Genomic DNA, 26,107 nt, shown 5'->3' with positions numbered 1-26,107 from the left:
AAAATCACCAGCTGTGAGAAGGTGAGCATTGACCCACTGCAGGGCCACACACCCACCCAACCCCTCTGCCCCCCACCTCACCCCACCCGCCCAGCCCCAGTCTGAAAACCAGCGATGACAGGGTGCTTGTGCTGGGAGGGGAGGAAGTCAGGGCCAAGAGGAGGGGCCCCTGGGAGGCCTGGGACAGAGACTTTGGGACTGACGGGAGGGGCGGGAGCTGGGAAGAGCTTCCTGGAAGACGACACCACGAGCTGAAGGAAACCTTGGAAGATGAACAGGGGTTACTTGGCCAAAGAGAAAGGTCCTGGGGAAAGGGTGCTGGCGGGTGTGGGGTGGCGGGTAGCTGCTGGTCGGCAGGAGGCAGCTCCGCAGCAACACGCAAAGGACCTGGCCTGCAGGGCCCACACTGGCATTCCCTGAGCTCTGCTAACCCTATTGTCATTATCATCCTCCCTTTCCAAGTGAGGAAGCTGGGATTTGAAGTAAAGCTGCCGGAACCCTAAGCCAGAACTACCCCATGTGGTGCTCTCTAACACAGCTGCCTCAGCGCCTGGCCTCCCAGCCCCTGGGGGGCTGCCCAGGTGAGGGTGCGATGGTGTCTGACTGATGGAGAGGCTTCCTTGCCCCTCTGATCCCCGCATGCGCCCTTCCCTCCTTTGCACTTAGGATGTGTCCTGTGTGCAGGGCTGGAAATAAGGAGGGGCCATGAAGAGGCAGCACTGGAGGTTCCAGAACAATCACCTGTCCTCCGATCCCTGCTCCCTCCCCCCACCTCTCCCACCAGGATGCTAGTCCCGGAAGTCTAGGCTGGGAGCCCAGGAACCTGCATTTTGACAAGCTCCCCAGTGGTCCTATGTGTTCTGAGAGCAACCCAAGGATAATGCAGCCAGAGCTGAGCATTTGACCAGGGTTCAATTCCCACCGCCCTCTCTCAGCCCTGAGATCCTGAAGGACTTTCTTAACTCTTCTAAGCCTCAGGTAAGTAAAGGTAGAAGGCAAGGCTTGAGACCCATTTATTTCCAGCTCTCAGCTGAGATGGTAATAAGCAAAGTGCCTGGTTAAAAGGCTTCACATGTGTGTTTGGCCCTGGGGATGCAATAGTAAGTGAAAAAAAAAAAGGGGGGGGCTTGGCCCTGGGGGTGTGAGGAGTGGGGTGACTGGTTACAGCCTGGTGGCCCATCCAGGGCCAGTAAGTTCCCTGCAGGTCACAGGTGGCTCTCTCGGGGCGGTTGGGGGCAGGGGGTACCTATAATCCTGGAACTGGCTGCCTGGCTAGAAGGCGCTCCCGCCCGCCCTGCTGAGTCCTCACACCTCCCTGGGCCGGGAGGGCTGAGTCATGGAAACAGTTAGCTCCTCAGGCTGCACCTCACCTCCCTCCTCCTCAAGCCCACAAAGGCTCCTTTCACGTTTTGGGGGGCGGGGTGTGGGGAGAGGCTGTGGGGCCCTCTCCCCAGGCTGGGATGTGAAATTCAAACTTCACCCTGGAGTTACGGTCCCCACCCCCTGCCCCAAAGGAAACTAAGGGGGGGAGGGGCTACCAGGAGCAAAGGACCTGGGGTTGGGGGAGAGGGTGCGAGGGGGGGGCAGTAGGCTCGTGTCTCTTGCAGTTCTCACTGAAGCCAAGCCCAGGGACCCTCTGTGCTGGCTGAGAGCTGTGCACCCCAGCCAGCACCCCTGGCCCTCATCTTCCTTGAGAACTTGGAGGGGGGAGCTCAGAGGAAGTGACAGCGCTTGTTGGGGCACCGAGGGTGGAAGAGGCCTGAGGCTCGCAGGGATACTAGGCCCACAAAACCCACTCCCTGAAGGTGGAACAAGTAGAAATGAGGCGTCTGCTTCCCAGTCACCGTCCAACCCCAGCTCCTTTTAGGATTGCCTGCCGTTGCTTTTTACTCTGATTTCACCCCAAACCTGATGGTCGGAAAAGTAAGAGGCGCACCCCGCGTGGCCTTGCACGAGTTCCTCAGATTTGCTGAGCCTCCGCTTCCTCCCCATAAATGGCACAGTGGCACCCACCCCCTTGGGCTGTTACGGAGAGTAAGTGCGAATCTGTGCACAAGGCCTGATACAGTTAAAGTCAGTTTGGGTCCTCAACCTCCTTCTCCCCCAGACACACGCCCAGAGAAAATGTAGGTAGGACTCAGGTCACCAGGTTGGTCTGGCGTCCGAACCGGTTGGAGATCAGGGGCCTTAGGGGAGCACGCTGCTGTGTGTATGGGTTACTTAACAACTCTGTGCCTCAGTCTCCCCATAAAGCAGTGGGTGTGTGGGGCCCTGGGGCTAAGGTCTTCAGGAGCCTTTTGAGGCCTGAAAGGAAAAGGATAGCTTGGTGGGTTTAGCAGAAAAGGGGGAGGCGGGAGGCCGGAGCAGTATCACAGCCCGGCCACTAGGTGGCCTCGAGGATAACAGATGAGACCAGGCTGAGTGCACCCCTTCCAGCTCCAGACTTTCTGAGTCGTCTTCTTGGCAGGCCTGGCAGACACCAGGCATGGCCGGGTAGGAAGGGCCCGGCTCTCCAGGGCTGGGATTCCTTTTCCATTTTTACAGACCTCCCTCCGAGGTAGGAGGCGGCAATCACTCTAACCAAGTGCTGACTTGAGCCGTGGCCTGGGAGTTGGATGAAGGCAACGGCCTGCCTTTCAGTCATACTTCTGGAGGGTTGGATGGAGGCCGGAGGGAGCCTCATCCTGCCCCTCTCTCCTCCCTCCTGCCTGAATGGGGTGGGTGGGAAAACAAATTGGGTCTAGATTCGGATCCTTCCCTCCTGCACTTCCTGGCAGGGTAACCTGGCAAATGGGGATAATTGTCAGTGGGAGATTGCATGGTCAGTGGGAGATAGTCAGAAAATAAGCATTTTTTTACAATTTATTTTTATTGTTGAGTGTATTATAGATGCCCCCCCATTTTTACCCTTTTGCCCCGCTCAACCTGGCTCCTGCCCCACCCCAGGCCTTCATTGGACTACTGTCTGTGTCCAAAGCTATGCATACACGCATAGAAATTCTTTGGTGAATCTCTTCCACCCACCCTCCCCCCTTCCCTCTGAGATCCGTCAGTCTGCTCCATGCTTACAGGTCTCTGGACCTCTTTTGTTCATTCGATTCCACATGTATGCTTTCCGTGCAGGACAGAGAGTCTCTCATCCAACCCCACCCCCAAGCTCTCCCAGCTGCTTCTCGATTAAGAGTTTCCCAGTTCACCTGGAAGATCCTCCCCTGCAGAACTTCTCCCCGGAACTTGGGGGGTCTTTGCAGCGGAGGAGGAGGTAAACCCCAGCCACCTCTCCCCAAATCAGCCTAGCTCACAAAGACTTCCTCAAAGGGTCCTCAGCATTGGCCGAGCTGATTCCAGCGGTGGCACTGGGAACGTGGGGCGGGGAGGCCTGAACAAACCTGCCTGCAGAGCCGCTGCCCCAGATGGCAGGGCAGCTCCCTGGCTCCCCCTGTCGCTCCTCCTGGCCTGGACCCGTGGGGGCAGCAGGAAGCAAGTCCCATCAGCACTTTTAACTGGGGCTGCTGCTTAGTGAGTCACCTCCCAGACTTCCTGCAACAGACAGCTCGGCGGAGCTGGGTCCCACCCTCCAGCAGGGGCGACGGGCTTCCTGGGGGAAGACAGGAGGCTACAGGGTGGGTGCCCAGCGAGGGCAGCCCAAGGAGACCCACGGAGAGAAGGCGCCGCCAGCGCGGCACAGGGGGCACTGGCTCAGGACGTTTTGTTTACAGGCTTTTGTTATTAAGGAAATTGCTGTCAGTCACGGTAATTCGAGCCCAGATGAGCAATAAATACGCTCCCACCTAATCTTATGGGGATTTTATTGGCACCTTGGGGGCAGAGTTCCTTCCCCTGCCCACCTTTTCTCCTCACGGCAAAACCCTGCTCCCCAGCTGTTTCCCCCATCAGCGCGAGGCTCCCGGCGCAGCTTGGGAAAGTGCAGGCTAAGTGAAGACAGAGGACGTCTGGGCAAAGGTCGGGAGTGGCTTCCTGGTCCTACCTGCAGGCTGGGGGGCGGCCTGACCTAAACCCTGGGCGACCTGGTTGGATCAAGGCATGCGCGAGCTCCCCCGGGCCTGCCCCGAACGCCGGGGGGCAGTCACCTGGTCCCCGGGCACCCCCGCTCCGGGAGACCGCGTCCGGGACCAGGAGGAATGTCTCGACGAGGGAGCCGGTTCGCCGGAGTCGGTCCCAGCGCGTTGGAGTTACAGCTGCGAGCTCTCAGAGGCACCGCCGGCAAGCCCCGGCTTGCAAATAGGGGAGCCAGCCCCGGGAGGACTCGCGTCGGAGCGAACCCGGGTGCGCGCCCGCGCGCGCGCGCGCGCCCCGCGACCGCGACCGCGCAGGGGGAGGGGAAGCCGCGGCAGCCAGTCAGAGGAACGGGAGTGAAGCCTCCGACCAACTTTAACTGTCAATCAGACTTAATGGGGTATTAAAAAAAAAAAAAAAATGGGGGGAAAAACGGCCGCCCTCCAGTTCCGCGCGCTGCCGCCCCAGGAGCGAATGAATAAGGCGGCGCAGACCCGGGTGTCCGATCCACGCGCGCTCCGCACCCGGGCCCTCTCCAAGTTGGAAAGGACAAAAAGGAGGCAATAAATGCTAACGAGGGAGAGAAAGGGAGCCGGATCGGGCGGCAACTCCCAGCCGCGGCTGGAAGCGAGAGGGAGGGAGCCGGAGAGAGCGAGCGAGCGCGCGCGAGGGCGAGCCATGCACGTAAAGAAACTGACACCCGGACCCCCCACTTCTGCTGCACGTTGCTGGCAATCAGAGCGCGTTTAAGCAATTTCCTGAGCCCAAGAATAGCAATGAGTCGGGAGCCTTTCGCGGGCTGAAATTGGGAGCTCCCAGCACTTTTCCCCCCACTTTTTTTTTTTTTTCCTTCCTGGAGAAGGGGTGGGGAAGCGCTACAATTTGGAAACAGCTTTTTTTTTTTTTTTTCATCTTGCACTTTGAAACCGCGGGGCTGAAGCAGGGTGCGCGCGGGTGGTTGGTGCCCTTTCCCCCCCCCCCCTTCCTCTGCCTAAACTCCTCTGTCAGCCTGTAAACATTACCTGCGAATTCCCCAGCCGAAACGGCAGCCGGGGCAAGAAACTTCTTGTTAGAACTTCCCACCTCCGGCTTCCCCTCCACCCCTCTCACTGTCCCAACCTTCGGAGACGCTTTTTTCTCCTCCCCAGGAGGATTTATCTTTGCTTTTTCTTTCTTTCTTTCTTTCTTTTTTTCTTTTTCTTTTTCTCACCCGGTGCTTTGCACTTGGGAAGAGGTGATTTCCAGCGTGGCCAGGTGGGACGCCTCTCTGCCCCTCATTCCGTTTATTTATTATTGTTTGGAGGTGTTTTCTTTTTCAATTCCTGTTTTGTTCGGCTCGGGGAGTTTCGCCCCCCGCCCTGCCCGGCTCCGCGGCGCGGAGGATGGTGTGGAAATGGCTGGGCGCGTTGGTGGTGTTCCCTCTCCAGATGATCTATCTGGTGGCGAAGGCGGCCGTCGGGCTGGTGCTGCCCGCCAAGCTGCGGGACCTGTCTCGGGAGAACGTGCTCATCACCGGCGGCGGCAGAGGCATCGGGCGCCAGCTCGCTCGCGAGTTCGCAGAACGCGGCGCCAGGAAGGTATGGGGGGCGAGGCGAGGCCCGCGGGTGGGGGCCGGAGTTGCTCGGGACCACGGGAGCGGAGGCGGGGTGGGGGGTGCGGGGGGGGGTGGGGGGTGCGCCCACCTGCCGCCGCCGCCGCCGCCGCCGCCGCCCGAACCCGCGCCCGGGACCTGAGAGTCGCCCGCCGCCCGACTTCTCTGCGCCACCCGCGAACGCTGAGCTAGTCGGTTTCACCTTGTACATTTCCCGGGCCCCGGACTGTCGGTATTGGCAGGTCCCGAGCTGGTCTGCTCCCGTAGGATCCGTGGCTTGGCTGGCTGTTCGCCCCCACCCCGAAACTTGGGAGACCCACCCATTTCCCACATTCCTCCCTCCCCGGGAAGGTGTTGCGTCCCCCCTCCTCGCTTCCCCGCTTTGCCACCGCCGCGGCGAGCGGAGGGTGTGTGCGCTCCTGGGGAGAGCTGGGAGCCAGCGGCTGCTTGCTGGCGCTTCGTATTTTCCTTGGCAACCCGCTTCCCAGCCCCAACCTGGGCGGCTGCGGCGCTGGAGGCACCGAGAGAGAGGATACTTGGTTTGGGTTTGAAAGAAGGGGAAGTGGTCTTTGATGGTCTAGCCTGGCTTGACAGGCGCTGGGAGGCCCAGGTGTTTGGAAATCTGGAGAGAGGGGGGGACGGGGAACGGCAGCTGATAAAGAGCCCTTGTTCTTACCTTCAGCCCTGTCCCCACCCCACCCCCCAAAACAGCCTGGGAGGGGATCCTTGCCTCCCAGCGCCGCCTGTAACTTTTTGGTAGTCCCAGCACCTCTTCCTCCAGTTTCCCCAGACCTGGTGCCGGGGAGCGGGGAGGGTGAGCCGGCTGTCACCCAACTCCAACCCAAGCCAGGCTGACTCACCCAGCCCTGTGAAGAGGAAGAGCAAAAACAGGGAATTCGTTTGAAACTTAAACTGTTGAGAGCCAGGGGGGGGCGGGGGGTGAAAGGGCCAGCAAAGCCAGCTGATCTGACAGGGGGCCACATACCTGGGAGATTAAGTAAATATGTAGAAAACCAAACCTGCATGTAATTCCAGGTTGCTTTTGTTTTGTTAAATGCTGCCCCGAGATTTACAATTCCTCGGGGGTGGCTGGGACTGGGACTGAACTTTGGAGCCTGAGCTATCAGCCAAAGCTGATCACCATTTAACTCTTCCCTCGCCGGCCGGCGGGGGCGTCCTGGCCCCGGCGAGCCGGGGTCTGCTGTCCGGGGCTCCCGCTTCTCCTTGGGTGGTTTGGACAGCTGCTTGACCTTGCAGTTGGAAGGGGAGTTTGGGAGTGTTTTTAACCCTTGGACACACAGAAAAAGGAGAAGTAAGACTGGTTCTCAGCAGTTTCATTTCCTCGGGACGATGCCCCGGGGAAGGGCTCCCCAGGCCCTTGGCGGAGGGGCTCAGGAGGGAGAGGAGGGCGTCCTTGCAGGGGGACGTGGAGTTGAGGACAGTCGCGTGTGATTGTCATTCCTTAGCTGTCTGCATCCCACAGAAACGTTCTTCTGACTCTCCCAGCTGGCCCCAGTCCTGCGTCTCTCGCTGCTCCTGTAACTGGCTGCAGGAGGCACACGAAGAAATCCTTGAGTCAATCTGGAAAAACTTGACTGACTATAAACAAGCCTAAATTGAAAGAAGTCTATGGCATTGGGGGAGGAGTTGGGGGGAGCGTGCAGAGTGGGCCCTGCAAGTTCACACGCTGGGAGCCGCACCCCACCTCACTCGGGTTGGACCCTCTCTCCCAGGGAATGAACCAGGGCCAATGGAAAGTATCTTAAAGTGGCGCCAGGTCCCCAGAAACAGGATCCACGGGGCCCCCGAAACTCCCAGTGCCATTCACCCTAAGTTCAGTCGCCAGACCTGTTGGGGTGACCAGGAACGCTCCCTGTAACTCATAATTATCCGGCCAATTACTGGAGCGACTTTTGAATGAGCTGTCCCCTCTCTGTCACACTGTCGCCGTGGGAAATTTGGAATCTTGCCTGAGCCCATCTGGGCCCAGGGAGAGGGCCTTGGGACCATCTCCAGACCTAGGAGTGTTTGGGGGCCCAGTGGACTTGGGGACCAAGGGACAAGTGTGGTGGAGTGGGGAATTTCCAGGAGACTGCGGGGTGGGTGATGTGAACCATGGGCCTTGGGTAGGTCCTGGAGCTGCTGGAGAGAGCTGGGAGGGCAGCGCCCCCTGCAGCCTGCAGCGAGGTTAGACAGGTGGTAGTGTCAAACCGCAGATGGCTGTGCCTCCTTTGGTGGAAGGAGGGGATGCCTCTGAGAGCCCTTCCAGCTTGGATTTGGGGTGGGTTGGACTCAGCGGGGGTGGGGGGGTTGGGGGGGTGGGGAAAAGCGCCCAGAGAGAAAGAAAGGAGGAAGAGCCGAGTCTGCAAACAGCCAGCAGGTCCAGGAAAGGTCTATTTACTTTTGGGGGCGAGTGCCTATCCAGTTTCACACAATGACCTTGAGTCAAACAGGATTTGGCAATATTTGTGGACAGTAGTGTGCCTTAGGCCGTAAAGGTGACCCAAATAAGGGCTTTTCTTAAAGGGACACAAAGGCTCCAGGAATTAGAGAGGTCCCCCCCCATGTACGAGGGTGCCACGGCAGGGCCAGGCAAGGTTAGGGTCTCTCAGGGGAAGGCTCTTCCTTTTTATTTTCCATGTCCTCCTGGGGTTCCTCCCATGAAAGCATTTATAGAGCTTGGGCCCATCCCTCTTCCCCCCAAAGGCTCCTGGCCAGCTAGTCAGCTGGCCCAGCCTCCAACGTCTTTGACCTTGACATGGTTTTTACAGGAGGAGGGGGAGGAGGAGGAGAAGTGGACTGTTTGTTTGGAAGCATTTGCAGTGGCTGTTCCAGCCTTGGGTCCAGTACGAGGAAGTGGCTGGACCAGAGGCCTGAGCCATGATGGCAGGCTTGCGGAGGCAGGAGCCATATACCAGGGCCTGAGCGCCCCATCGAGGAGGGATAGAGCCGGGACTCGGGGACCCATCTCAGGGAGGTGGTGTGAGAACTGGCTCGCAATTGCATCTGCCTTGCTGCTACGGAATTGACGGTGTGTGCGTCTCTGGCCCTGCTCCTAAAGCAGCCAGCCATGAGCTAGCCTCTGATGGAGATCTGTGAATCCCATTCTCCATCACATCCATCCAGCAAATCGCATGCTCTTCTCCTTCCTGACCCTGGGGCAGGCCCAGGCCCATCTGCCCCAGGACGGCAGCCTTCGCGAGACCTCAGCAAAGCCTGCTGAGTGTCTGCCAGCGTTGGTGCAGCGCTGGGTCCAGGTTAGGGGCTGGATACAATAAAGATGAATGAAGTCAGAGAGACGCGGCCAGGTGCTCACAGTCAAGACGCAGATTACGGCGTGCCTTCGTTTCCCGTGGCCGCCATAACAGATTGCCACGAACTTGGTGGCTTACAACAGTGGCAACACATTCTCCCACAGCTCGGGGGGCCACAGATCTGGAATCAAGGTGTTGGCAGAGCCCCACCCGCTCCAGAGACTCTAGGGGACAACCCTTCCTCGCCTCTTCCGGCCCCTGGTGACTCCTCGTGGCTCCTGGGTGGTGTCCTAGGCTGGTGGCAGTCTCTCTCCAGTCTCTGCGTCTGTCTTCACGGGGGTGTCTGCTTTGTCGCTCTGTGTGTGTCTGTGTCCTCTCATCTCCTTAGAAGGACACACTCATGGGGTTTAGGGCACACACTAAATTCGGTATGACCTCACCTGGAGATCCTTAACCAATTACCTTTCCAAAGACCTTAGTGGACGAAAAAGGGGCCACCTGCTAACCCTGATGAGCTCAGGGGAGGCCAGCATGGCAGGCCCTGCGAACTCCGACGGAAAGTAACCACACGGGATGACCGGAACATGAAAACCCCTCACGAAAAGTGAGTCATCGTGGTAGTCACATCCTGGGCCTGTGGCTTCCTCGACAAAGATCAGTCTTTACCTTAACTGAGCCTGTCTGTTGTCTTTTGCATCTAAGATAACATACCTTTGAACTGTCAGTGGAATCTCCTTTTTCAGGCCCCTCAGGGCTCGTGTAAGCACCAGAGCAGAGACCAGAGACCCTGCACTGTTCCCTTGCTCCCCGACCACCATCTCTGTGCGCTGTAAAGATTAACTGCTAACTCTCCCGCACCCAGCGATGTCAGAGAAGTACGTGTTTCTCCATTTTTCTTTTTATCCAATCCCAGGGATTCCCTCTCCCCGTGGCTTTCTCCCGCCCCCCTCACCGACCAGCATTGGGTTTCAGGTCACGCTCCTGTGTCTCCTCCTTGGATTCTAATGGAAAATGAGCTGCGAAACGGCCATTCTCCAGAGCATCTTCTCAATTCGTTAAGATTTTGCTTTCTGGCCCTTGTCAGTTTGCCTCAAATAAACTCATAAAAAAAAAAAAAATGCTCTACAGGTTTGGACGTTTCCTAGGTCAACACCCTGTTTCCAAATAAGGTCATGTTCAGAGGTGCCAGGTAAACATGAATTTTGAGGGGACACAAAACAGAGGAGGCCCAGTGGAGCTGTTAAACTGGCTCAGGGGACGCTTCATGGAGGAAGTGGCATTTGAGTGAGCCTCGAAGAAGGTCAGCCAGCCCAGCCGGTGTGGTTCAGTGGTTGAGCCTTGACCTATGACTAAGGTGACCAGATCGTCCCGCTTTTGGCGGGACAATCCCGGTTTTTAACAGCTTGTCCCGCGTCCCACGGCATTTTAAAAAAGTCCCTATTTTTGGAAAGAATCTTTTTAAAATAGGGGCTTTTTTAAAACGCCGTGGGACGCAGGACAAATGGTTAAAAATCGGTTTTGTCCCGCCAAAAGTGGGACGATCTGGTCACCTGACCTATGACCCAGAAGGTCACAGTTCAATTCCTGGACAGGGCATACGCTTGGGTTGCGGGCTCGATCTCAGTGTGGGGTGTGCAGGAGGCACCCCATAAACAACTTTCTCTCATCACTGATGTTTCAATCTCTCTCTCTCTCTCCCTCTCCCTTCCTTTCTGAAATCAATAATAAAAAAAAATACATATATATATTTTTTAAAAAGAGTCAACCAGAAGGGATGTGAGAAGGGCGATCCAGGCACAAGAAACCACCCGGTCAAAGGCTGTGTTCCGGGCTGGAATTGAAGGAGGGAGGGAGAAGGCAAAGAAGGAAGCTATTGCAGAGCTTGGGAGGTCAGCAGGGACTTCGTACCTCACACTCAGCGTTAGGCGGTTCTGATGAGAACAGGAAAAAGGAGAGAGAGGAGAGGGGTTCAGACAGGTCATCTTATGGGACGAAGCAGAGTCATGGGGGCAAAAGTTCTGCACTAAAACAACTGGCATGTGATGAAGGTCACAAGGGCATGGGTGGCTTGGGAGATAGCGGTGCCACCTCCCCGATCCGCACCCCAAATGCAGCCTTTGGTGGGAATTTCTGGGAAAAGTACCAGGCTTCCATTTGGCAGGAGGTGGGCTACCCCTCCTACCTGCCACATCTGGGGAAAGCCTTTCGGCTCCTAGCAGGTAGCATCTGGTCCTGAGGTTTCAGACAACGGGCCTTACCATTCGGCCTGCCTCCTGAATGGACAAACACCTCCCTCTGTCTGCCCACCTCCTTCCCCTGGGGAACAAAAGCGGCCACCTCTAGGGTCACGCCCCCTGCTGCCTGGCTCACCTGGGCTGGGAGGCCAGAGGCCAGAAGGTTCTAGACTGGGCTCCGCTGAGACCCTGCTTCCGGCTGCAGCTAAGAAACACACCTGTGAAGTGAGAGGGGACACAAGGACCACTAAGATCCTAGCCCGCTCTAAAATTCTCCTGTGTGGATCGGCCATCCCAGGAAGGAAACGGATGGCCAAGCTCCCTGAGTTGTGAAGGGACTCCAGCAAAAGCAGTTCGTCCTCGTGCCTGCTCATCTCATGGAAAAAGCAACTCGGTTAGAAAATACACCCTTGGTGGGTAGGACAGACCCCCCCCCCCGCCCCCGCCCAGCAGCCACCAGGTAACCATCTGCCATGGATGTATTTCTTCTCCTGGAGGAGATGTTCATATTTTCAACCTGTAGCTTCCCAGGTAATGAGTGGCCTAGGTTTTCCAACGAGCACAACTTCCTGTTTATTATCCTAAAATCGCCAAATTGTCTATTTGGGCCTCGAAGAATGCTCCCTAGGCCCAGTAACACCGAACCTGAATCAAGAGGTCCTGCTTAGGCCCGGCCGGCGTGGCTCAGCGGTGGAGGCCGCGGTTCCTGCTTTGGTCTAGCTAGCCCACTCCAGGCGCTTCTGAACTTCCAGCTTTTCTGAGCCCAGGGCCCCTGCACAGAGCCCTCCCAACCTCCTCGGCATGCTGGTTACTTCTGGTTCATTTCCATCTTCTTACTATTTGAGGTACCACTGAGAAAACCATCTCGACCTTATTCATGAGAAGTTCGCTCTCAGCTATCCTTTTCTATTTTTTATAACATATTTTTATTGATTTCAGAGAGGAAGGGAGAGGGGGGGAGAGAGAGAAACATCAAGGATGAGAGAGAACCATTGATCGGCTGCCTTCTGCATGCCCACACTGGGGAATCAAGCCCAGAACCCGGACATAGGCCCCGACCGGGAATCAGACCGTGACCTCCTGATTCATAGGTCAGTGCTCAGCCACTGAGCCATGCAGCTGGGCTTCGCCCTCCTTTTCTATCCTGGAAAGAGACCTGGCGGTTGCAATCACTGCCACTTGTCCTCGAAGACCTGGTTCCAACCTGCTGCCGCCCAAATCCAGCATCGTTCTGGGCATCCGTGCAGGGCGGGCTCCAGACCCAGCACCCTCTCCTTTGTCTTTGGGCAAAAGCGGGACCACACTTAGAAGGTGATAAGGCGTTCTCCTTGTTGGCTGCGGAAGACACCGTCGGAAGGATATCCCACGTGTGTAAGATACCTGAAAGGAAATGTGTGAGCCGTTATTCAGATGAAGCACACAGGTCGGGAGGCAGTTGGAGCCAAACGAGGAGGAGGAAAGCGAACCTCAAATGTGCGCTTGTCGCCGGGGACCAGTGAGGGCCTTAGGGTGCGTTACGGAGACGCGTGCGTGTCTGGAGTCTGAGGAAGAGAGCGGACAGGACAAGCGAGGCCCCAGTGGTTCCGGCACTCATTCAGGCACTCGGCAGACCCGTGCCTGGGCTCCCGCTCCCTCCTTTCCCGCGTGGCCTCATCCGTGGGCCTGGCCGCCTTTGTTTTCTCCTTCCCGTTTGCTGCGATCCACCCGGCTATTTTGTGTCTTGTTTATTGTCTGTCTGCCCCGCACTGAACTGTCAGCTCTAGGTGGGGATGTTTGTCTTCACTGCTCACTGCTATATCCCCAGTGTCTGAGGAAGGAACGTGCCCTCCCCCCCCCCCCCCCGCTTCCCTGCCCCCCATCCCCTATCCTGCTCCCCCACCCCCACCAGGCTCCCTCACACACCACACCCTCCTCACCCCTCCTTCTCTGTGCTCATGCCACACCGGCCTCCTCGCCGTCCCCCACATACCCTGGAGCTCCTCGTACTCTAGGTGACCCTAGTCCCGTATGTGACAACCATAGCATGTGTGACTGTGGTACTACACGGGACTGTAGTATTGTATGTGAGACTGTATGTAGTACTGAGTGCGAGTGGTACTCCATGTGGCTGTAGTGCCATAGTGACCACAGTAGTCACGTGACTGTGGTGCCATACGTGATGGATACTGTGTCGACTGGGGTGCGACATGTGACTGTACTCTATGTGACCACAGGACCGTACGTGCTTTCACATGTTCACTGTGTCGCGCACGCCCAGGGCAGGTACGATCAACAGCCCAGTTCTAAGACGCCGATGAAGTGAGCTGCCCAGGATGCTTGGCCTGTGTTAGACTTTGAACCCCCGATTCCCAGCTTCAAAACCAGGGCCTTTCTTGCCAGAAGAAATAACCTCAGCCGGCTGCCTACCCCGGTCGGGGTCACGGAGAGGTCAAGAGGCAAGCTGTGGAACAGTGGGGCCTGGCGCACAGAGGGTTCTGCGGAGAGGGGAGAGGGCCGATAAGCAGTAGCAGGAGTCAACAGGATGGCGTTAAAATTACTTTCACAAAAACAATGTTTTAGCCACTGAGTAGCAGTATTTGCATACAATGACTGGGATACTTGCCAGGGGATTAAGGTAGTCATGGGTTATCAGGGCTCTGCTTTAAACAAGTAACTGATAAGCAGAAAACCAGCAGCAGCCCGGTTTCATTCACTTGACCACAGTGTAGCACCTCAAACCTGCAAGGAGCCAGCTCTCAGGGAAGAGTGAGCACTGCTCCTTCCAGCTAGACCCGAGGTCACTGAGCTGGAGCCTCTGAAGTGATCCGAGAGCTGGGATAGGACAGAGAAGGGAGAGTCATTATAAATTAAGGGAAACCTTAGAAGGCTTCTTGAAGGAGGTGGCAACTGAGGGGGTTACAGCAAGTCTTTATCTTTTGCTGGTTATAGAGGCCTTAAAGGATCTGAAGAAAGTATAAATGCCCCAAGAAGAATGCACAAAGATTCACATTTTTACACTTTTAAGGGACCCCCAGCCCCACCCCCATGCCCATCTCAGACTCCAGGTTAAAAAGGCCTGGATTAGATCTGATCAAAACCCGTCTAACTCCTTCCGGTTTGGATCTAGGTCCAGGACTGGAGCTCACGTCAGTGGCAGGGGACTGTCTGGTGTCTTGCAACCCAGAAGCCAGGACCAAGCCCGGGGTGGACAGTGCAGATCTGTGGCCTGGTGGTGCTTCATGCCAGCAAAGGCCACCCAGCCCAAGCCTGTCTGACTCCACTGCCACCCCCTGCTTTAGGGAAGGTGACCTTGAATTCCCTTTCAGTGGCCTTGCAGGGAAGGGGCTAGAAAGCATTTGGATCAATGAACCATGTGGTCATTTTGTCCACACTGAAAGGGACCCCTGGGGGTGTTCAAGGATAACTGTCTCCTGTCGAGAGACTCGGCCATCCTCGCCCCAACAGCCCCCAAGGCAGACCCCAGCTCCAGCTGATGTTTATTTGTTCTGTTTCATTCATTCATTCATTCATTTCATTGATTTCAGAGAGGACAGGAGAGGGAGAGAGAGATAGAAACATCAGTGAGGAGAGAGAGTTATCAATTGGCTGCCTCCTGCACGCCCCACACTGGGGATCGAGCCAGAAACCAGGGCATGTGCCCTGCCCGGGAATCGAACCATGACCTTTTGGTTCATAGGTCGACACTCAACCACTGAGCCACGCCAGCTGGGCACCAGTTGATGTTTTAAAACCACATTTCCAAACAGTGTTCCGAGGGGCTCCAGGAAGGTGGACCCTGTGGGAGGGGCTGCAGGTGGGGCTCTGAGGGGCCCCCACCTCCATGGGACTAGATTGGCTTCCGTTCCATGTAATCTTACGTTCCATGTAAGATGGTGTGTGTGTTTTTAAAGAATGCCGTGGATTTAAAGAGAAGAAAGAATAGGCTGGAAAATCACTGTGTTAGCAAATCACTGCAGACACCTCTCCCTTACTTGGATCTGCCGAGGCGTCTCACTGGGTTCTTAACCTTTGCCTCTTTACTCCAAGGTGAGGGAGCTGGTGGATGGAAGTGACTCCTCTTAGTTTGCGCCTTTGCCCCTCAGGAAGGGGGCCCCCCTCCCACCCCAAGCATGCGGAAGCCCAGGCCCTGCTCAGCCCTCAGCCAGGGCCCCACTGCGGAGCCCTAATTATCAAGCAGGCCTGAGACAACCTCCCCACGGGGGCCCAGCCCAAATTCAGCTCCCAGCCTTGGGAAAATGTGACGGGGCCACCCAGCCCCAAAGCCAGGGGCTGCCTATAGGTACAGCCACCACGCTCTTTTGAATGGCAGAGCCCAGCCCGCCTGCCAGAGCACTCATGCCCTTGTGCAGGTCAGAGCTGCTGGGAACCAGTTCCTGATCCCACAAATCCTAGGAGGCCTCCCAGTGACCTGCTGTGTGACCTTGGAGAAGTAACTTGATCTCTCTGGGCTTTATTTGCCCCATCTGATACTTGGAGTGAGATAAATAACGTAAAACTCCTAGGTCACCAGGAGAACACTGGCAAGAAATGATGGCTCCGCCCCGTGCGTGACAGGGGGGCCGTGGATACCCGCAGCCCTGGCTCTGCACCTTCTGCTCGTTGAACCAGGTGCTCTGCTGGGCACGAGGGGCAAAAGGCAAAAGACCCGCTGGCCGGACTCGCCCTGCTTCTGGGATTCCCCGGGGAGGAAGGGAGAATGCTGCCCGTGCCACAGAGGCCTCAGGAATGCCGGCTCTTGACCCTAGCAATCAGTGGGAGGGGATCCGTCTCCCACAGGGAGGGCCACAGCCTGTCGAGGTGACTGGTGACAACGGCCTCTTTCTTCGTGGGCAGGGCCTGGTCCAGTGCAGGTCCTTCTGTGGCCGAGGAGTGGAGGCCGGTCCAGGGCTGGGCCTCTGCTCTGTCCCTGCTGCCCACTCCCCTGACCACCTCCCAACTTCCCCTGTGTGAGCATTAGTCATTTTCATCGCTGCGTCCAAGTAGCTCAACTGGTCAGGGCTGGGCTGTGGTGAGGTCAAAGTCATGGGTTACCATGGCAGCTCACCACGCTTGGTGGCTGCTTGTTGTCTTGCCCAAGAGATTGTAAGAGCCTCAGGGACAGGGGACATGTCCTCTTACCGAGTGTCCTGGGCACCTGGCACAGCATCTGGCACACAGTAGGCACTTTATAATCGTTTGCTGTCTGAGCAAATGCATGACCAATCCATCATGGCTAATTAGAGACCATTTTTTAGTGAGCACCTACTACGTGCCAGGAACCATTCTGAGTACTTGACAGTCATTCACTTCCTCCAGTAACTGGGTACTGTTATCGTCCTCGTTTCACTGGTCAAGATGCTGAGGGTCACGAACTTAAGATCACACAGCTAGTAAGTGACCAAGTAGGGTTTGAACCCAGGGCATCTGCTCTTGAACCCGTGAGTTTTGTTGCCTCTCGGTCATTCTATGGAACAGAATAGACCGTGTTGACAGCCCCGAGCAGAGTCTGTGCAGCGCGTGCCTGCAGCCAGGCTGTCTAAGTGGGTCAAACGACATGAGCTGCAGACTTCCTGATGGGCCCGGAGGTGTCCTCAGCCTGGTGTCTTGACTCCTGTGGCTGGAGGCCCCTGGTTGGTCTCACTCTGGGCATGGTATTGTCAGGACTCGGTCTCTCTTTCAGCAGGCCCTCTCTGCCACGGGGCTGCTCACCTCTGTCCCTGCTGCCTTAAATCCCCCAGCTCCCATTCCAGTGGACAGAATGGTGTCCTCTGCCCTGCCGTTCCAGAGGGTCGCGGAATTGAGTCTCCCCGGCTGGGACTGCGTCAGCCTGAAGAAGTCACTTGTAATGGTTCCATGATTGATTGGCCAGCTGTGAGTCAGAGGCTCGTCTCTGAGCCAGGGGTGTACCAGCCCCGGCCAAACCACTATGTTTGAGAGTGGGGAGGCAGGCTTTGGTGGGTAAAATTGGGGTGCTGTTCCAGGAGCAAAGGGGATTGGGGACAGATGTCCAGACCTCCTTCTTGTGGGAGGACCAATCCAATCCTTAGGAGGGAACTTCCAGGAGATTCATGCCTGCCTGTGAGCTAGTCCTCCCGGGTCTAGTCCTGCAGACCTTGTCAGGTCATTGACTGACACTCACAGGTAAAAAGATGAGATGAACTTTTCAGAGTTGAGCTGAAACATCCTTGCCCTCAGGAAATTTGTAGTTCAAAGAGGCAAAATGGGCAGCCACTCAAAGTGGCCTAGTCTGTTGTCAACAGACTTCCTTTGTAGTTTTTTGTCTAGATTTCAGGCCACGGTGGTAGGAGAAGAAAAAGAATGGAAGTGTGCTAAGTCACCATCCATGGTGGTGTCCCCTGGGTGTGAGAAGCCGGCTCTCCCTCCTTTCCCGCTGCAGGCAGATGAGCCGAGGGCCCTTCCAAGGTGGGAGGAAGTCTCGGGGTCCCTCAGAGCTCCTCGGACCCAGGGGGACACGGTCCAGCCCAGCCCACTGGCCCAGCCCACTGGCCCAGCCTGCCCTGACCTCTCACAGGCCCCGAGGCAGGTCGTGGGGAGCCGGGGCCGGCGTGACCGGGGGCAGCGTGACCTTCCTGCAGACAGGCAGTCCTGCCAGGCACTCCCGTGTGGAGCCAGGCCATCCTTGGCTCCCACATCCCATGTCCTCACATCTCACTTGGCAAAGAGGGGGAGTCTCCCCTCACCTCTGCAGGCCACTTCCCTGTGAACACGCAGCAGAGGGGTGGGGTCCTCCAGGCCCCCAGGGGCACAGGGGCAACATGGACGGGGCACGCTGTGTGCCCTCTGAGGGCTCACGCCCCCTCGGCTGGCAGATCCGTTGTCTTGATCTGGGGGGCCCACCTCTTGAGTCTTTGTGTTGACAGGTGTGTTTATGTGTGTGCGCGTTGTTTTGCTTTTTGTCTTCCTCAAGGAGCCAGTATAGAACGATGATTCACATTTTGAGCTCAGGAGTCAGCAAAGTCCATATGCTGGCTTTTCTATTCACTTGCTGAGTGGCCCAGGGCAAGTTACTAGACCTCTCTGAGCCTGTGTCTTCATCTGTAAAATGAGGACTAATGCGATAATGTGTGGAAGGCCCTGAGCACAGAATGTGTGCTCAGCACGTGTTGGCCATGGTGGTGGGGCTGTGGCTCAGCTCTGACTGTCCACGGCAGCCCCCGCGTGCACTGCTACGGCCGTCTCAGGGGCATTTCTCTACGACAGAAAGGGCTCGCTTTAAATACCGAGGACTGCTGTGCCATTGAGAGCCCGGACTTTGGAGCAGCGTGGGTTCCTTTTTCATTATTTTTATTTTTAATCCTCACTTGAGGATATTTTTTTAATTGCTTTTTAGAGAAAAAGGAAGGGGAGGGGAGAGAGAGAGAGAGATCTCTGTGAGAAACATCCATCAGTTGCCTCCTGTAAGGACCCTGACCACGGATCGAACCCGAAACCTAGGTATGTGCCCTGAGCAGGAATTGAACCCACAATTTTGGTGGATGGGACGATGCTCCAACCAACTGAGCCACCAGGCCAGGGCCATGCCTGGGTCTTCATCCCAGCTCCTCTGGCTGGAAGCCTGACCTCTCCCATAAGCTTCCTGTGGCTGCTCTAACACATGACCACGGACTCAGTGGCTGACAACGGCTCACATTTATTCTCTTACTGTTCTGGAGGTCAGAATCCGACACAGGTTTCATGGGGCTAAAACCAAGGTGTCACAGGTGCTGGAGGCTCTCGGGGAGAATCTGTGTCCCTGCCTTGTCCACCTTCTGTCAGCCGCCCACATTCCTTGGCTCATGGCCCCTTCCTCCATTTCAAAGCCAGCAAGGCTGCATCACCCTGACCCGGCTTCCACAGTCACGTCTCCCTCTAACCCCCCTCTTCTGTCTCCTTCCTCCATCGCTAAGGCCCCTTGTGATTACACTGGCCCACCTGGGGAACCCAGGGTACTTTTCTCTTCTAAAGCCAACTGATTAGCAAATGCAATTCCACCTGCCACCTTAACCCCCCTTTCCCATGTCGGGTGACATATTCCCAGGTTCTGGGGATTAGGATGTGGGCATCCTTGGGGAAGGCCACTATTCTGCCGGCCACTCTCTCTGAGCCTGGCCCAAAGTGACAGTGCTAGTCCCACCTCCCAGGGCCCCGGAGGATTCCCGGAGACTGCTGACCACGCAGGCCAGCCGCGCAGAAAACGCTGCGTGGATCTGCCCCGAGCACCAGCTGAACACTCAGCTCTGTTCCAGGTGCGACTGAGTCACCAGGGATGGAAGATGCCCCGTCCCCGCTGCAGAGCATCTGGCAATGTGACTGGGGCAGTAGGACGTCATCGGGGAGGGTTTGCCCTTGGAGAGCAAAACAGCAACGGGAAACTTTAACTGACCCCGAGCTGGGTGGGCAGCTGCTCAGAGAAGGGAAAACTCTGGGTCAGCTGGAAGGCTTCCTATGGGGAGAGGAGGGGAGGCGGGAAGGGCGTGAGGGCCTTTCCTAGGCACAGGGACCAGGTGGGCAGGGACAAGCACCGGGGTCCAGGGCCCGTCCTCGCTCTCGCTGGGCAGACGGACCAGGGGCGTCCGTGACACTATGGTGTGGTGGGCGCTTTGACGGAGCAAACCAGGCAAAGTATGAGCACAGGGCGTGGCTTCCAATGGGTCTTTGTTTCTTTTATCTTTTATTATTAAATCTTTATTGTTGAAAGTATTACATACTTCCCCTGTTATCCCCATTTCCACCCCCCCCCCCCGCTTCCCCCCACCGATCTTTGAATCATTATTAAAATTCTTCCTACACACTAAGTGACTGACAGGGATAATCTGATTAGGTCCTCAGAGCAACCCTATGAGGCGGGCACTATTACTGACCCCGTTTAAAAAATGAGGAAACTGAGGCTCAGAGAGGTTAAATACCTGCCCAACATCACACAGCACACACACAGTCATGGGATTTGAATCCAGGCAGTCTAGCTTCTGGGGAAGAAAGGCTGGCGATGGCTAGGACTAGGGTCCAAGGCAGGGGTCCTCAAACTTTTTAAACAGGGGGCCAGTTCACTGTCCCTCAGACCGTTGGGAGGGCCGGACTATAGTTTTTTAAAAAAACTATGAACAAATTCCTATGCACACTGCACAGATCTTATTTTGAAGTAAAAAACAAAACGGCAAAAACACCCGCATGTGGCCCGCGGGCCGCAGTTTGAGGACGCCTGGTCTAAGGAGAGGCATCGGGGGTGCGGTGGAGGCAGGAGGAAAACATCCCAGGCAGAGGGGAAGAGCGTGTCTGGAAAACGAGAGTCGGGAGAGGTGGACCCCTTCGAGGGATCCCAGAGTTGGGGCTGGCCAGAACGAGAGTGCGAGTGCGGAGCAGTGGAGATGGGCAGGGCCCGGCCTCGCAGAGCTTGGTGGCCGTGAAGTTTGGACTGGATTTGGGAACGCTAGGGAGCCACAGCAGGGTTTGCACAGGACGCGTGGCCAGGCCGGCTGAAAGGAAGGGGAGGAAAGCCTGGTTCTCCGATGGGCAGGGCTGGGTCTCTGGACCAGTGAAAGCCACTCTCTGCAGGGCTGGTGCCAAAGGGAAACCCCGCCCACCTGGCTTCCTGGGCCGAGGCCCATTCAGGTTTGTTCCCAACATCCGGCCCTTGTAGGATGTGCTGACCAGGCCATTTGCTGTGTCGATGCCCAATCGCTTTTCCTGAACCCCCCCAACCCCCTGGGCCCAGATCCCCAGGCCGATAGTGGATGCCAGCCACCAGCCAGAGGGAAGGGGCAATTCTGTGGCATTTGACCTTCATCAGCAGAGATGAAAAGGATTCCTAATCAATAGCTGTAGGAGAGACAGTTACCCTGGCACAGCTTGCAAGTCATGTGAAGCTTGTCCTCGGGAGGCCAGGGCATAGTTAGTGGAGGGTCTCCCTGGGGCACACCAGCTCGGGACCCCCGAAGCTCAGGTGGGATAGGATGGGGATGCTGAAAGAGGTACCCTGATAAAAAGCAAGTCTGTCTTTCCTCTCCCAAAACAACAGCTAAATTCCCCCCCCCCCCCCCCCCCCCCCCCCCCGCCGCAGCTCCCACAGTGTTGCCAGGATTGCGGTCCTGGCTCAGCCGATTCCTGGCTGTGCCCTTGACATTTCCAGGACCTCAGCGTCTCGTCTCTAAAATGGACCCGTAGCTCAGGTCCACGGCCCCTTGAGGACTCGCCTAAATGCATGGGTCAAATGAAGGGGCAAAAGGACTTCGGGAGTTTGGGGGATTGTGGAACGGAGGCGCAGGCGCTGTGGGTCCTCTGGAGCACTCGGGAGGCTCCGGAGCCAGTGCTTCCGTGGCGACCAGTGCTCTGTGATTACCTTCCCCCTCCTCGTAACGTGCTTTCGTACTGACTGCTTTTGCCTTTTGCAGGGGGAGCAGGGGTGTGTGTGCAGGCACCCCTTGCTTAGCCAGCTGCGGTCAGCCTCCCTTTGGGGTGTGTGGCACAATGCTGCCCAGGGAAGGGGTGGAGGCTCGTGCCCGGGCATTCGCTCTCGTATTGCTATGGAGCCCCCTCTGCGTCATCACCTGGGCCGGCATCCTGGCTTCCCGACCTGTGCAGTCACACGGGACGCTGGCTCAGAGGCGCCCTGCTGTTGCCGCCTTGAAAAATTCTCAGTAATTTTGGAAGCAGGGGCCCAAATCTTCCTTTTGCCCCATGGGGCCTTGCACATGAGGACCCACAGACTTTTCCCTTCCAAAGTCCCCGTCAGGGGGCCTTATCACCCATTCCACAGGGGAGACAAAATGATTTCATTCATTCGTTCCCATACTCGCAGAGACCTGATTACCAAGCCAGGTGCTGGGGTGAGAGCCTCCTTCTAGAGGTGTGTGTGTCGGGGGAGGGGAATAGACAAGAAACAAGCAAGCAAATGACTAAAAATTTCAGACAGTGACAGCGTGCTCCAAAGACAATAAAACAGGGTGACGAGAGGAATTTAAATATTAACTTCAGTGAAAGGGAAGCTGGTATTGGCTCTGGTGTGAAGCTGTGCCTGCTGCATTCCTGGGGCGCTTTTTAAAGACTTGGGGCCATTTCTATGTTCTCCCCATCCCCACAAGGACCTGAGATGGTGGGTTCCAGGTAGAGGAGCCAGTGTGTGGGGTCCGTGGGCCCGGGGGACTGTTTACCGCTATGTCTCCAGCCCCAGGCTCTCCCAGTGAGCCCAGAGGCCCCGTGTGGGAGGCAGGTAGGTGAGCAGAGAGCCTGCCTTCGCTTTTCCGAGCATCTCCGTGTGCTCACTGCCGGCCGCACGGGAGGCTTTGATTCACCCTCGCAGCCTGGTGAGGGTTTCTTGCACTTGTGACCTTCCGCACACCAGCATCCGGAGGCCACTTTCGATTCTCCCCACTTCCCAGGAGGAGCTGATGGAGCCCAGAGATGCCAAGTGACTCATCCAAAAGTCACACAGCAAATCAACTCCAGAGCCGAGTGCTGGCCTGCCTGGCTCCAGCCCGGCTGCTCTCCATTCCCAGGGGCAGTTCAGATACCGCTGGGGCTGCCAAGGGTGTGCGGTCCAGGAGGCTCTGGGAGATCCCGGGATACAGGGTGACCCCCTGCTTGGTGGGCGGGGGAGTGGCTGGGGGGGCACTTTGGCATCTGCTTAAGCCCAGGGGCAGGGCCTCCGGCATTGGCTTCTGAAGAGAAGCGAGCTTCCCAGAGAGCCGAGTGGGAAGGCAGGCACTTCCCCAGTGTGGTGGGCAGAAAGCCCAAAGCTGCCCCCGGAAGGCCCCGGGTTTGGAGGCCTCCTGCGGGGGCACAGGACCGGTCCCTCTTGGAGAGGCTGACCCCAGATGGGTGGAAGCTGCCAGCCCCCCGGGGTGCTCCGGAGGAGGGAGGCCTGCTCCAGCTGGGCTGGTGCCCGCCAGGGGGGCGGCGGAGGAGGGCGGCGGGACGGTTCACGCGGCGGCCAGCAGACTGGCTGCGTGTTGCAATGTCTGGTGGCGTTTGCAGCATCCTGTCCGCGTGTGCAGCTGGGGTAACCTCAGGCCGGCGGCGGAGCGTGTGTGGCTCGCAGGCTGCTGGGCCGTGGGCTGCTGGCACCTTGCATCTCATTTACAGCTCCGGGTTCAGCCGCAGGTCAGCGGCGCCCGTGACATCACCGCGTTTGTTTACCGCTCCGCCGGAGGGAGGAAGCGAGGGCGGTCCCTGCGCGGGAGGGGACCGCTCACCCCCACCCGCGCCCCCCCTCTCCCGCCCCGCCCCGCCATCCACGCCCGACCCCCCGCCCGTCCTCGCCCAACCCGACACTTTCCCTGTCCTCACCCCAAACTGTCCCCCCCAGCCCTCCCATCCGCGCCCCAACCCCAACCCTAAACCAGCGCCCTTTCTACCCCCTCCTTCGCCCCCCCCCCCCCCCCCGCGCCCCATCTGCGTCTAGATCCCGACCTGGCCTCCTCCCCACCTCTAATCCCTCCCCACAGCCCAATCCCTGTCCCTCGGCCCCCTTACCAGACGCCCCGCCCACCTCTTCCCAGCTACCTACCCTTTCCATCCCTTTCCCATCGCCAAATGGGATTCCAGCCCAATCCCCACCCAGGACTCCAGCCCAGCCCCGCCCCGGCCCCTCTGGGGACCCCCGCGGCCCCCGCCCTCCACCCGCCCTGGGCCCTCCTTCCGACAGGCTTCCTGGAGCCTCCTGCCAGCCCCGCGGAGGCTTCGCCCGCCCGGCGGCTCCTCCTGCCACCCCCTCACCCCATCATGTGAGCGCAGGCTCGCCTCCCGGCGCGGGGCTGAGCAGGCGCCGGCTCTTCGCCGTCGGGGGCAGGGCTGGGATGGCCAGTCATTGCCTTAAAGGGGGGTGGGGGGCGGGCAGGCAGGGCTGGGATGGCCGCTCATTGCCGTCGGGGGCAGGGCTGGGGTGGCCGGCCACTTTGTTATTGGAAACTGGTGTGTTTACCAGTGGCGCTAGGTGGGTAGCTGGCCTGCTTGGCGGGCCTCCAGGCACCTCTGCCTGGGGAGGCCGCCCTGGCCACCTGGAGCTGCTTCCCCGCCGGGCCCCCTCCCCCTCCCTCTGGTTAAGCCGAGTGTTCTGGAAGCTGGAGGGACCTGGGATCTGAGGCAGGAGGCAGGATCTCGCTCTTTCTCCCACCTGGGGCTTGCCAGAGTCCTTCCCTAGAGAGCCGGCTCGGGGCCTCAGTGCCCTTCTTGCTGATCTCAGGCCCCACCCTGGGGCCCTCCTCTCCGGCAGCCCAGCCCTGCAGCCTGAGGCCCCTTTTCCATCACCTCCGCCCCAGTGTGCCCCCCCCCCCCATCCGCACATCTGTCACCTGCCACACAGCTCCCAACTGGCCCCTCCACCCCCCTGGTTCCCACCCCCATGGCCCCCCTCACTTCAGCAGCCAGGACTGGTTCCAAAATGCCAGGCAGAGGCTGTTATTTCTCTGCTCCCAGCCCTCCGAAGGGCTGCCCATCACTGGGAGTAGAATTCCAAGCCCCCCACCCATGGTGACAGCCTCCCACCTCCTCTCTCCCATTCGGCTCAGCCACTTGGCTTCCTCCCCAACACCCCAAACTCATTCCCACCCCAGGGCCTTTGCACTGGCCGGTCCCTCGGCCTGGAATGGCTGCATCGCTGCCTCCTTCACTTCCCTCAGATCTCTGCCCAAATGTTCCCTTAGAGGCTTTCCGGGTCCCTGCCTCCATCTGAATACACTCCCCACCCCACGAGCCACCTTTCTATACTGTATCGTCAACTGCCCTGTGTTTGTCGTCACACATCTTCCACGTACACACAGGAAAGCAAACTCCAGGAGGGCGGGGTGGGTTATTCCCTCCAGCAGTGCCGTGAGTGCCTGTGTGAGTGAGTGCGTGAGCCAATGAGGCGGGGGAGGGAGTAGTGACGGAGCTTGCCTTTGGAGTCCAGGTTCAAGTGTTGCCTTGAACCTTCCTGCCGCAGCCTCACCCGTGGGCTGGACTATGGTCCCATTTCTCAGGATGGTAATACTGAAGAAGTGCCCCCTGCTGGAAAGTGGTCTAAACGCCGGCTCTCCTCTCCCTGTGGGGGCCCCCCCACCTCCCGCTCCCCTGGCTTCTCCCACCCAGGGCTCAGATGGAGGAACTGGGACAGAGGTCCTGGGGATCAGCCAGGAACTCTGACCTGAGCTTCTCCACCCCCGTATTTTGCCAAGCGCAGTCTGAAGGAGGTACAGCCCTCGGGCCAGTCTCGTGGGCAGTTCGTGTTTGTGGAAAGAGACACCAGCCCCTGGGTTCCTGGCCGGAAATGAGACGTTGGCTCTGCTCTCCCCGGAGCCAGCCTTCCAGAAGGTCCCCCTGGAGGCTGCTCCCAGCCGCCCCAGAACCAAGCTGAGCCCCAGGAATCACGCTGGGGGAGGAGGTGCCGACTTAGCCCAGTTGTCACACTTGCGCTCTGAGCACCTGCTCTTGGCGGGCGATGATGGTGTGAGGTTTTGAGGGGGGTGTCCTCTATCCTCGGGGACACGAGATGTCCATCACAGAGGGAGGCCTGTGCCTCGGCCACGGGAAGCGCCTCAAAGGGCAGGGACATGCCCGCGGATGTTCCCAGCAGCTCTCTGCCTAACTGCCCAGACTTGCCACCGAGTGGCCCTTCAGTAAGTGAGCGGCTAAATAAACCGCGGCCTCCAGACAAAGGGGTGTTACTCACTCGGTGCTCCAAAGAAATGAGCTATCAGGCCACGGAAAGACCTGGAGGGAAGGAACCTCAGTCCATGCCTGTGACTAAGTGAAAGAGGCCGACCCGGAAAGGCTACAAACTGTGTGATTCCAACTCCATGACATTCTGGAAAAGGCAGAATTATGGAGACAATAAAAAGATCAGTGGCTGCCAGGGGCTGTGGGAAGAAGGGATGAGTAGGCAGAACACAGGGTTTTTAGGGCCGTGAACTGCTCTGTAGGATCCTGCAGTGTGTCATTACGCATGTCATTACGCATTTGTCCAAACGCACAGGATGCGCAACCCCCAGAGTGGCCCGGGTGAGGTCTGGGCTTGGGTGATAGTGACGTGTCGGTGTAGGGCCATGGGTTGTAACAAATGT

General features: G+C 57.9%; 1 protein-coding gene across 3 annotated transcripts in view; it reads left to right on the top strand.

The window, feature by feature from the left end:
- Positions 1-4,436: 4,436 nt before the first annotated feature.
- Positions 4,437-26,107, top strand: part of DHRS3 (dehydrogenase/reductase 3) — a 40,813-nt gene continuing 19,142 nt past the window's right edge. The window contains exons 1-2 of one of the 3 annotated variants that reach the window (XM_054721041.1): positions 4,437-4,701; positions 5,445-5,594. In XM_054721041.1, coding sequence (XP_054577016.1) covers positions 4,585-4,701; positions 5,445-5,594 — 267 coding nt within the window. In that variant the 5' untranslated portion in view covers positions 4,437-4,584. Of the gene's footprint in view, positions 4,702-5,241; positions 5,272-5,399; positions 5,595-26,107 lie in introns of those variants that run through there. The other 2 variants (XM_054721042.1, XM_008151791.3) reach the window with 2 other exon arrangements.

Source organism: Eptesicus fuscus, chromosome 9 (genome assembly GCF_027574615.1).
Source record: "Eptesicus fuscus isolate TK198812 chromosome 9, DD_ASM_mEF_20220401, whole genome shotgun sequence".
NCBI classification, from domain to species: Eukaryota; Metazoa; Chordata; class Mammalia; order Chiroptera; family Vespertilionidae; genus Eptesicus; species Eptesicus fuscus.
Note: the sequence above shows the minus strand (reverse complement) of the source record. Positions and strands in the feature narration are given on the sequence as shown.